This window comes from Marmota flaviventris, chromosome 1 (assembly GCF_047511675.1).
Source record: "Marmota flaviventris isolate mMarFla1 chromosome 1, mMarFla1.hap1, whole genome shotgun sequence".
NCBI lineage: Eukaryota > Metazoa > Chordata > Mammalia > Rodentia > Sciuridae > Marmota > Marmota flaviventris.
In genome coordinates, this window is record NC_092498.1 from 5,251,810 (window position 1) to 5,264,549 (window position 12,740).

Here is a 12,740-nt window from a genome sequence, read left to right on the forward strand (position 1 = left end):
AGCTTGGCGCCGCCCGAGCCGGGGCGCAGTGGGGCCGCAGCCGCGCGGGCCGGCGCCGCGTCAGAGCGGGCGGGGCGCGGGGGAGGGGCGTGAGGTCACGGCGGCGCGTCCGCGGGCGGCGGCGCGGCGCATGCGCGGAGCCAGCCCCGTGAGTGGCAGCGGGCGCGGGGGGCGGGAGGGGGCCGGGAGCGGGGGCGGGGGCGCGAGCGGCCGTGTGTGGGCGAGACGGCGGCGAGTTTGAGAGGTCTGTGGTGCGGGTCGCCCCGGGGGAGCCGGGCGCGGGCCTCGCGCGACGGCCACGGTGGGGTGTGTGTGTGTGGTGCACGCACACCCGCAAAACTTCCTCCTCCCCTGCCCCGGAGGGCGAGCGAGTGCGAGCGAGCGTGTGCGCGCGGGCGCGAGCGAGCGGGGGGCCGGCGCTCGCGCCGCCCGGAACCCACCACAACAACTGGAGCAGCTGTCAAAACTTCGCCGCGGCGTCTGACGGGCGGACTGCCGCCGGCGGGGGAGGGGCACCGCCCGCGACCCCCGCCCGCCCGGCCGCCCGCCCGCCGTCGCCCCCGCCGCGGCCCTTTCTCCGCGCGCCGCGGGGGCTGGGGGAGGGGCGCGGCAAGACCCCGGCGCCCCGCGGCGCCCCGCCCGCCGCCGCCCGCGCCCCACCCCGCCCCGCCCGCCCGCGGCCCCCGCCCCGCACCGCCGCCCGGCCCGCCCCGCCCCGCACCGCGGCCCCGCCCGCCCCGCCCCGCACCGCCGCCCCCGCCGGCCCCCGCGCGCCGCGAGCGCGCTCCCGCGCCGATGTGTGTGAGTGCGTGTCCTGCTCGCTCCCCGCGGCCGCCTCTCCCGGTACCTGCTGCTGCTCCCGGGGCTGCGGGAAATGCGAGAGGCTGAGCCGGGGAGGAGGAACCCGAGCAGCAGCGGCGGCGGCGGCGGCCGCGGCGGCGGGAGGAGCCCCCCAGGAGGAGGACCGGGACCCATGTGTCTTTCCTGGTGACTAGGATGTCGTCGGAGGAGGACCGGAGCGCGGAGCAGCCGCAGCCGCCGCCACCACCCCCCGAGGAGCCCGGAGCCCCGGCCCCGAGCCCCGCAGCCGCAGACAAAAGACCTCGGGGCCGGCCTCGCAAAGATGGCGCTTCCCCTTTCCAGAGAGCCAGAAAGAAGTAAGTTGAGCGCGCGGAGCCAGCGGCCGCGGCGGCGCGGGGCGCGGGCTGTCAGGCGCCCGCCCCCGGCCCGGCCCGCGCCCCCGGCCCGCGGGGGTGGCCCGGCGCTGGCGGACGCGGGGTCCCGCCGCCCGCGCCGCGCACTTTACTTTTAGTTCCGCCTCGCGCGCTACCGCCCGGGGCTGCGCTGCTCGGGGACGGCTCTGTAGACTCGGTGGCCTGGCCGGGCGTCACAGGCACTGCGACGCGCACCCAGGTGGCGCCCCGGCGGGCGGCCGCGGCCCGAGCTGTCAAACGCCGAGGCCAGGGGGTCCCGGGCGGCCGGAGGAGCCGGCGGGGCCTCCTTTGTCAGCTGGCGGCTCTCGCAACTTTTCCTGACCCAACCTGCCGCTGTTCCTTGGGGTGCGTTAAGAGCCCCGGGCTCCCTCTCCCCCACCCCCGGCGCCCTCCGCCGCCCGAGTGCACGGCCGGGTGCGGGCTACCCCGGCTGTGGAAGCCTGGCCGGTGCCTACAAGGGCCCGCGGCGGGGAGCTCCTGGACCCGGAGGACGCCGGGTGGCTGTTGCCCGACTTGCAGCCGCGGCTCCAGCGGGACTGGGAGGCGGTTTCAGTCCTTTTTCGAGCGTACCTGAGGACCCTGCACCCAGCCGCCGAGGTGCCTAGGGGTGGTTCTGCAAAATGGCAATTGCGGCAACTTTGCCTGTAAATTAAGAAACCCGTTTTATTGCCAGTGAGTCGCTCAGCTATTGTGGCTCTTCGGGGTGCTGTGGAAGATCCCTGCTTGTCTTTCTCGAAGTTGTAGAATGGCGTGTGCTGCTTACTCATTCCATTGTATGATACTCTCATTGAACTGCTGGTCGTGGAGGGGTACGCTGGGACCTGTGCACGCCAGCCCGTTGATGGCTAGACTCTGGTTCAGATGCAGTCGTTTAGGAGTAGTATTGTTATGTTTGGTGATTTGGAGTAAAAATAGTAGTGTTACTGAGCCATAGCGGGGCTGGGGTTGTGGGAACCCCTTAAGTTCCTAACCGAATGTACTTTTTTTTTTTTTTTTAAACCACAAAATGATTCGGGGCCTTCAGTTGTCTCCATACTTTGTTGCCAGCTCTTACCTAGCTGTAACATGTAACAGATCTTGAGGGAAACAAGCACAGGATGTATCCATCTTTGTATTAGCTTCTTTGTGATACAAAGTTAGAGTTCGTTTATTATACCACTTGTAATACAATGTCGGATATGAAATACTATCGATATGCCTGCATTAACTAAAATTTGAGAAGGAAGGTGGAGTTTTAAGTAACTGTAGACTTCTCGCCCCTTTTCTGTATTCTTTAAAGCAACATGGGACAAACCATATTAGGATTTTACTTCAATTGTTTCCCGTTTTTACTGTGTGAAAAATATTTCTTGGTTTCTTATTGAACATGAATTTAAGATCGGGTTTTGTATTTGCATTTAAATTTCTCCTTTAGAAAGAAAGGGTAGTCTTGTCTATGCTCTCACCACTCCTATCCTCCCAAGCAAGCAAGCATGTGTGTACACACATGCACATGCTCTTACTATTGAAATGAGTTCAGTTGTATTAGTGCAAGTCCAGGGAGCACCGAAGGAATGTTGATTTAGTGTATTAACCACTTTCTTATTTTAGTTTTTATCTCATTATAAATGAAGAAAAAGGTGGCTTTTTGAGGAGTTGAAAAATTTCCAGAGAATGATAATGTAATGTAACAATATAAAATATCAAAACTTTGGGAAATGTCTTGAGTAATTCTGTGTCTTGGAAGAATCTTTTCCTTTATATTTATTAGCTAGTACAGTATTCTTTTTTTAATATTTATTTTTTACTTATAGGTGTACACAGTGTCTTTATTTTAAACTTAAGAGGTGCTGAGCTTCAAACCTAGTGCCTCAATCATGTTATGCGAGCTCTCTACCAAGCCTCTTCCCCCACCACCCCAGTATAGTATTCTTATAGGGAAAGTAAGTCTAGTGATAACTTTGGTTCCAATCTTTTAGTGAATTCTTTAAAATTAGGTGGCTTTTCAAGGGCATGGAATCTCCAATTGTTTTAGAATTGTGTGAATGAAAAATAGCATGTGAAATAGAAAGCAAAGAGAAGGTTTTTCACTGTGTCTCCACACCATATTAGAATCCATGCTGAAAAGACCCTGTATTTGGTTAGTGGGCACCCTGAAAGCAAAACTGATGTGTATAACAAATGTAATTTAGGTTTATAATCATGAAATAATGTGAAATTGCAAGCAATTCACTGAAGAAATGGAAGTATTCTTTGTGGAATGTAAAAGACAATGGTTTTAAAATGGGCAATGATAATTAGATGGTCACTAACTTAGTGGAATAAGTTACAGAAATAACATGACATTTTTTAAATAGTGTATTTGTCTTTGGATTAAAAAATAGTAGTGCGCTGCCTGTTATGCTTTCCTAGAGGGTGAATTTTTGGCAATTAAATAGAGCATTTTATTGTTTTAGCTAGTTTATTTTTTGTGTGTATGTGTTTTATCATATTTAAAAAGCACAGACTAGGGACTAGGGTTGTAGCTCAGTGGTGGAGCACTTGCCTTGCACATGTGAGACACTGGGTTCCATCCTCAGCACCATATAAAATAAATAAATAAAGGTATTGTGTCCGTCTACAACTGGACAAAAAAAAAGCATAGGCTACATACTTACTGACTTTACATTAACTATTTAAAAAATTATGTTTAGTACCTAAAATTAAAATATTTAAAATGAAGTTATTAATTTTAGAGGTACAGTTTGAAAAGTGGTACATAGTGATTTCCTGTTGTACAAATGTCAAGTGGAACACTGAAATTTACATTTGTCTTAAAGTTCTCCTCAACTGTAAAGACTATCTAATTATTTGCTTATTTGAAGTAGCTCATAATCTTTTATCAGGTCTTACCACTGGCAAAGTGACTCATGCCAGGGTGAGTACATGTAAGAAGTCTAAATTCACATTACTAAGTTGGGAAGCCAAAGAAACATTCTACCATATTTCTTACCAAGTTATCAAAGCTGATGTGAGGAATAGAGTGGGGATGGTGCTCTATCAGCAGGTGGTAGGGATAGGATTTGTCAGGCACTGTCCTTGGCCCTTTTTGAGTCAACTGTTTATACCCTGAACCACTGTCTTTTCCGAGGACAGTTATTATATTAGAGAGCTACCTTGAGCATAATTACATGGCTCACATCCCCTCCCCCACCCCTCGCCTGCAGTAACTGGGAATAGAACCCAGGGCCTCATGCATGCCAGATGGCTACTTCCCAGCCCTGGAATAAACTCTCTGATCAGTGTGTGTGTGTGTGTGTGTGTGTGTGTGTGTGTGTGTGTTTCTCTTTCTTTAATTTTTTTTTTCTATGTTGTTTTGGTCTCCTTTTATCTTTTAATTTCAACAAGTTGATTAATTCCTTCCTACTTTCTCAAAAATCTCTTTATTGTGTTTCTGCTACAGTGGCTATTTTCAGAACAACTTGGCAAGATAAGTTGCAAAAGTTATGGGGCTGTGACTCAGTGATAAATGGAGTGACATGGAAATAATTTATTTTTTATGATGACCCTTGCATATAAATGTATGCTGGTGGTTATTGTGAAAATATAGTAGAAATACCAATTTTGAAATTAGAATTGGAAGTGTCAGGTCTTTACTTGGAGAATTTGAGGGACTTAGGAACAAGTTAAGGACAAATGACACAGCTCTTTTTATACTTCAATATTTTAGAAAAGGCCTATACAAAATATAGAATTATTCTACATTTCTTTTTTTTTTTTCTTTTCTTTTCTTTTCTTTTTTTTTTTTTTTTGATACTGAGGATTGAACCTAGGGGTACTTTATCACTGAGCCACATCCCCAGCTCTTTTTCATTTTTTTATATTTATATGAGACAAGGTCTTGCTAAGTTGCTTAGGTCCTCACTGAGTTGCCCAGGCTGGCCTCAAGCTTGTGATCCTCCTGCCTCAACCTCCTGAGTCCCTAGATCACAGGCGTGCATCACCACACCTGGGGCTTCTCTTGTTTTATGACAGCAGGGATTATGTACGGTGCACAATTGTGAAATGGTTTGAAAAGTCTTATGCTTTCTATTAGCTTGTTTTAGATCTTTCACGTTACAGAGCATGTAAGTTGTGCAGGCACCATGTGCAGGGACGGACAGTCAATTCTTCCAGATTTACTGTGGCAGAGAGAAGTCCTCAAAGATTTAGAGAAGTAGTATTTGAATTAAGCCTTGAGGGATTGCTGAAAGTAGAGTGAAAAGAGAGAGACTATATAGTGTGCATGAAATTATTGAGGAGAGAAGTTACAAGGTGTTTTCCTGGTGAGTGTAACTACAAAAGAAGCCTAATATAGGGGATGGTACCACACCATGATGGTTCTTGAAGATAGACTAATCAGTGTGGGCTTTATACTCTGGTTCAGACCCTGGGTGACTTGCTCCGTGAACCCAATCACAAAAGCGAACACCAGTGAGAGTAGCAGAGGAACCATGCAGCTGAGCCTAGCCCAGCTTGTAAAATCATGAATTAATAAAATGGTTGTTTTAATCTATTTTGTGGTGGTTGTTGATCAGCAGTATGTAATAGACGCAGACGGCTTGGCTTTATGAGTTAGAGCCTCTAAGAACTTAATATGTGGGATACAAACGATAACAAGCGTACTCTTTTTTGAACTTCTTTTACTGAGATAGTTAAATGAGGCTGTCCTCTGCTTTTGGCCCTTATTTCCCTACAGTATTTTGAAATAGAGATAGGTTACTGTTGTTGAGTTTAAATGATACTTAAAAATGCAGTTATCTCTATAGATTGGACTATAATTAGATAATAATAGGAAAATAGCAGAATTAAAATCATCAACATTAAAGAAAGGTATTATTTTACCTTTTTGACTTACTAACAGAGATCTCATATATTTATTTTTCTATATCATGGACTCTTGTTGAACGATCTGGGTTGTATTTCTGAGCCTATTGCCAACAGCAGGGTGTAAGGATTCAGTATGTGTGATAGATAACTTCAGAATAATAGTGACTTGAATTGGGTGTTTAATTCTCTTTCACATCAAATTCTGGAATGTGGGCAGTAGGCTGGTAGGGTGCCTCTGCACCACAAAGTCACCAGGGTCTTGTCTCCTATCTCACTGCTTAGAGGTTTCTGGAGTATAGCTGTTGCCCTAAGACTGCATAATGGCTTCTAGAGCCCCAGTTATTCTGTCTTGTGTCCCATGAAGCAGATTGGAGGAAGAGGAGACCAAGGGTACACTCTCTCCCTTTGAAAAATACTTCTCAGAAGTGGCATGTTTTAGCTTTTGTGTCATGGCTGGAATCTAGGCACAGTAGCCTGTGTAGCTGCAGAGGAGGCTGGGAGTGCAGTCCCTTTGCTGAGCATGTTGCTGCCTAATATTCAGAGTCTGGTTACTAACTTTGGGAATGGTGAACGATGAAGCAGCCAGAAGTCTCTCCCATGTTGAGCAGTTTATAACATCTTAATAGTGATGTTGAACCACTTGGGGTGGCAAATAATTGAAGGCCAGCCCCAGTTGATGGGTAGTGTTTGCAGTGTTCTGTTGAATTCTGAGTCTCTAGTCTATTTTTTTTTTTTTAAGCTGAGGATTGAACCCAGGGCCTTATACATGCTAGGCACATGGTCTGTACCTCCAACCCTAGTTTAGTGAACTCAGCATGGTAAGGATGTAGTAGAAGTTTTTATTTTGTGGAGAATAGATTAATAGTATGTTCCCACTTAAGTACTACTTTTGTCCCTTTTATTGGGGGGGGGGGTTACTCAGGATTGAACTCAAGGACACTTTTCCACTGAGCTGCATCCTCAGCTGTTTGAGACAGGGTCTCGCTAAGTGTTTAGGGCCTTGCTAAGTTGCGGAGGCTGGTCTCGAAATTGTGATTCTCCAGGGGCTGGGGTTGTGGCTCAGCGGTAGAGCGCTTGCCTAGCACATGGGAGGCCCTGGGTTCCATCTTCAGCACCACATAAAAATAAGTAAATAAAGATATTGTGTCCAACTAAAAAATAAATATTAAAAAAAGAAGAAATTGTGATCCTCCTGCCTCAGCCTCCCTTATCACTGGCATATACTATCACGCTCAGCTCCTCTGTGCCTTTTTTATGTACAGTTAAAGTTTTGTAATCTTTTCATTGAAAAATTAATTCTGCTATTCTCTGATTGTTTTTTTTTTCCTTTAAAAATGTCATACCTACATTTCTTATTTTAAAAACTTGCTGATAGACCAGAGTTCCTGTTTTGTGCAGAATAGTCTTAACACTGAAGTTGGGGTGATGTGGAGAAATACTAAGTACTGTTTATGTGTATGTCAGAATCTCTAGATCATGCTGTGGTAAGAAAGAAGTGCAGTTTTTAGTGGCTTCGTCACCAGGGGTCTACTATTCCTGTTTGCGCTGTGTGTGTGTCATGGGCTGGATTGGCAGCTCTGCTCTTAGCTCTGGAGGCTGAAGGGGGCTCCACTCTGTCCTTCCACCATTGCCAGTATTGGAAAAAGAACATGGTAGATGGTGCTCTGGCTGTTAAAAAGAGCACCCAGAAGTGGCACGTCAGTTCTCTTTGTTTCATTGCCTAGAAAAAGTAGTGTTGTAGTACCTGACTTCATGGGGACGAGGAAGTAAAACCCAATCATGAGTCTGGAGAGACAACTGGACACCCGTGGTGAAGAGCACTAATGAACACTGAGAGGGTAGCCCACAAATTACTTGGCTTTGGAGTATTTTTTGTTACCTATGATTGAATGTGATTGGTAGACTTTTATATTACAGCATTTTAATTAAGGGGTTGTATTTAATATACAATTAAATATAAAAGACATTTTCAGAGCTAGAAATAATACAGGAAGCATAGGGGTTTGACTCTTGATTCTTTCTTTACTGTGCTTCATGCTTTTGTTCTTCATGGTTTTGTTCCATTCATGTAGAATCAGATATTAATATTGCTATATAATGTGATGAGTTATAGGTGACTTAAAAATCTTTTTTCTTTAGGATATGTTCCGTAAGCATATTTTTTTTTCTCAGTCAGGTTTACTTTGTTTTCTATTCGTTGTCCCAGGAACATGTTAGACAAAAGGAACTTACTGAGCATCTATGATGTACTATACATTGGAGAGACCAAAATAAAACAAGATCCCTTGCTTCAATTCCTCACAAGTCAGTGCATACTAATAATGCAGAATGACATGTTATGGTAGAAGTTTGCATAAAGTGTTGAGGAAGTTTAGAGAAGGCAAACCTTATTTTAGGGAGTCTTTTTTTTTTTTTTTTTTAAATAATTATTAGATGTTTATTATAAAATCTTAATACAAATATTGTCAAGGAAGAAAATGAAATTATCAGAAAATTACCCCATGCATATAAGAATATTATTATTATTATTATTTTAGTTATATCTTTATCTTTTAAATTTTTATGTGGTGCTGAGGATTGAATCTAGTGCCTCATGAATGCAAGGTGAATGCTCTCCTCTGAGCCAGAATCCCAGCCCCAAGAATATTTTTTTTTTATAGCATATTATTTTTTATACAAAGATATAGTATATTTTTATATACATTTTTGGACTGTAAGCATAGGTGAACAATTTTATTTAGATAGCATCATGTTGTACATTTCTCTGGAATCTGCAATTTCCTCAATAATATTTCATTTCCGTTAAAGCTATTTCACATAATATATTAAGGATTTTAATTCTTTTTTTTTTTTTTATGGTGCTGGGGATTGAACCCAGGGCCTTGTGCATATAAGGCAAGCACTCTACCAACTGAGCTATATCCCCAGCCTGGATTTTAATTCTTTTACATATCAATTGCAGAAAATTTTTCCAATATCTCCTTTAATCAATTTTCAATAAAAAGGAAAAGTATTTAGAAAGTAATATACATCTATGATTTTAAATATATATTCATCCATACTTCTTTCTAGTAAATTAGTTTACTTTTGGTATTTAAATATATTTATTTATTTTATAGTAGAATGTATTTTGACATATTGTACACAAACGGAGCACACCTCTTATTCGTCTTGCCGTACGTGGTGCAGAGTCACTGCGGTGGTGTGATCGTACATGTATATAGGGTATTCTACCGTCTTCCCATCCCCACAGCTTCACTTCTCCTCTTACTCCCGTCTACACAAACCAAAGTTCCTTCATTCTTCAATATCCCTTTCCCCACCCCTCTGTGGATCAGCATTCGGCCATGAGAGAAAACATTTGGCTTTAGGTTCTTTGGGATTAGCTTATTTCACACAGCATGATATTCTCTAGTTCCATCCATTTACCTGCAAGTGCCATAATTTCATTCTTCTTTAAGGCAGGGTAATATTCCATTGTGCATATGTACCACATTTTCTTTATCCATTCATCTCTTGAAGAGTATCTTGGTTGGTTCCACAGTTTAGCTATTGTGAATTAAGCTGCTATAAACAATGATGTGGCTACATCACTGTAGTATGCTGATTTTAAGTCTTTTGGGTATAAACCGAGGAGTGGGATAGCTGGGTCAAATGATGCATCCATTCCAAGTTTTTTGAGGTATCTCCATGTTGCTTTCCATAGTGGTTGCACCAATTTGCAGTCTTATTTTAGGGAGTCTTGATAAATAAAAACAAACTCTCCCAAGAGAACCACTTTAGGAGCAGGGTAGGTAAGAAAATAGAACTTGGCTGGTATATTTTAGACACTTCTAGTGCTTACCAGAAGCTAACCATATTTTAGGTAATTATCACTTGGCAGAATTGTTAGTTTCAGTTTTATAGATAAAGAGGTTGTTTCAGGAAAGTCACATAGTGAGAGATTGAGTCAGGATTTGAGTTCGACTCACTCTGGCCTTGGCCTTTTAAGAAAAAATCTTGCTAGGTATAGTGATGCACATCTGTAATCCTAGTGACTTGGGAGGCTGAGGCAGGAGGATTGCAGTTGAAGGCTAGCCTCCGCAATTTACTGAGAACCTGTATGAAAGTAAAAAGTAAAAAGGGCTGCAATGTGGTTCAGTAGTTAAACATCCGTGAGGGTTAATCCCTGGTACAAAAAAAACAGATAGACAAACAAAAACCAAAAGCCAAAAAACAAAAAAACACTCGTTTTATGTGGCAAAAGAGGAAGGGAAGGTATAAATTGGGATTTTGATTTTTTACTGCAGACAATAGGTAGGGGAGTCATTGAATGTTAAAAGAGAGGAGAAACATCATGCCTGTATTGGAAAAGCAACCATAAAACTGGAACTTATGTTCTGTCATGTGATTTTTAAGCATCAAATGAATGACCTCTGATTTTAATTTCCGTCAGCAATAATTTTCAATGTAATGAAGAATTTCAATTTTAACATGATTTTTAGTATAAAGCAATCTTGTTCATTTTTTTTACTACATCTATTCCTTAAATAGTACTTTTTGATGCTGTGCTAAGTGGAATTTTCTTAATTTCACTTAAAAATTGTTGCTAGTATATAGAAATAAAATTGCTTATTGGTTATGTATTCTGTTATCTTGCTAAACTCACTTATTAGTATTAGTAGTTTTTATAGATTCTTCAGGATTTTCTCCAGACAGGATCATGTCATCAATAGATACCTTTAAATTTATCAGATTCTTAGCTTAAAAATTCCAAACCAGGTTTTATCCCAGGACAAACATCTTTTAAGTTCCTCCTTCAGTTATTGTGATTCTTAAGGCTTTTCCTGAATTTCCTGGTCTATGTATTTGTAGTTGGCAATCTAGCAAAGATGAGTCTTTGATGATAAAAATCACTTAATTTTCTCCCTGAATCAGGTGTTAAACAGAAAGACATGTCAGCTAATGGAAGTAAAAAATGTGTGCACAAGTGAATAGTCACACTTCATTTGGAGAAGTTTTATAGTTTTCAAACAGCTGTGTGATATTGGGTAAATGACTTGATTTCTTAGTGCTTCAATTATTTCATCTGCTAAGTAGAATAATAACAGCACCAGTTTCTCAAGGTTGTTGGAATTGACAAGTGACTGTGGACAGTAGGTAGCATGGGGTCCTGTATTTGTATTAAATAGGCACGAGCAGTAAGAGAAGAGATCTGCCCAACTGACTTGTCAGAGTGCAGTGTGGGTTCTGTGGAATGTGGTTCTTAATCTCTCTGGAGTTATGGATCCCTTTGGTGTATTCTCTCTTTCCACAGTAGAATATGTACGTGAATCTAGATGTGTAAGTTTTGTGTAATTTGAGAGGATTCAGGGACAATCTGATGTGTATCCAGAAGCTTCGAGGGGTTCAGGGTTCATAGCCCCTGGAACAAGAGCATTTCTATAAGCAGGAAGTGCTCTGTAATGGAAACTGTCTTGGGTGCAAGATAGGATGAGTTTCTTTCTCCTCCATGCTGGGTCCTTGAAGGGAGCAGTTTAGAAAGCAGACAGTATCATTGCTTTTTCTTCTTGAGAAAACTCTTCATAGATGATGATCTGTTGTGGGCCTTGTCATGTTGCAGCAGACTGTGGCTGGTGTGTGTCAGAAGTGTCTGTTTTGGTTGTGCCCGAGCAGGCCCATGGAAGCATAGCGAGTGGCAGTGAGGTGCTGCACAGACAGCCTTAGGCTGCCTGGATTCAGTACTTCAAGTGCAATTAATAGGAAAGTCCGAGTGGAAACCCCAGTGTTGCAGCATGAGAGCCGCACTGTCAGAACTCAGCTGAGGAAGGTGGCTGTGCGTGTCTCCAGCTTGACCACAGGGCTTTCAACATTGAGCCCTAGTGACTAGTTTCTGATATTCTTTGGTTTATGTTTTTGTGAGTTTTTTTTTTTTAAAGATGATGAAGCATGTGAATGTATCCAAGTGTAGACTTTTTTTCTTTTTCCGTCACAGTAATAATTTGTGTCATGAATTGTCCTCCCTTTCTTTTTCTGACCTCATCTCTCCTCTTATTTTTCCTTTGTCTTTAGAATATAGCTCACTTGTTAGCCTCCCTGGCGACCCTTTACTCCTTCCGTCAACGCTTCTTTCTGTTGAGCCCCTTTATCTTCCTCTCCCTTCTCCCTGGGCTGGTGGAACTATTGCTAGAAGAGCTGGAGCATGGAAGCACTGCAGGGGTCCTGTGGTGACAGGTGTCCTGGATCCTCCTTACTAACTCAGTACTGTCATTGGAGAACAATGCTGGGTAAGAACTTGTCATTTGAGTTTAAGAAAACTAGTTTTGGGTTTAGTTATTGTCAGAGTTACATATCAAATGTTTATTTACAAGATGTCATACTTCTCAGTTGTATTTGTGAATCCTATTCAAGTTCATGGTAACTTTTACCTACCCACGTTATGTAGGCTACTTCTGGTCTTTGGAATAATTCTGGTAAGTCCCAAATAAGGTTGGGACTTATTTGAACTTTGATTAAAATAGAATTTAAGTTTAGTTTAAGATGAGCATGATTTAGATTCTTATTTAATATTGTTTTCTAAAACTTTTGGAATCAAACATTGCTCTTTTTCAGGTTGAGTCTGAATTTCTTCTACTATCATCATGTAACCTGTGGATGTTTAATCGTGGAAATCTGTTACTTTGGTTACTTTAATTTTACTTAAATGATATGTTGCAAAAA

The 12,740-nt window shown here is 43.4% G+C and overlaps 1 protein-coding gene across 11 annotated transcripts in view; it reads left to right on the forward strand.

Moving 5' to 3' along the window:
* The first annotated feature begins 201 nt into the window (after positions 1-201).
* Kmt2c (lysine methyltransferase 2C) overlaps positions 202-12,740 on the forward strand; it is a 266,426-nt gene continuing 253,887 nt past the window's right edge. For 10 of the 11 annotated variants that reach the window (XM_071610726.1, XM_071610727.1, XM_071610724.1 and 7 more), the window contains exon 1: positions 790-1,157. In XM_071610726.1, coding sequence (XP_071466827.1) covers positions 997-1,157 — 161 coding nt within the window. In that variant the 5' untranslated portion in view covers positions 790-996. Of the gene's footprint in view, positions 245-789; positions 1,158-12,740 lie in introns of those variants that run through there. The other variant, XM_071610717.1, reaches the window with a different exon arrangement.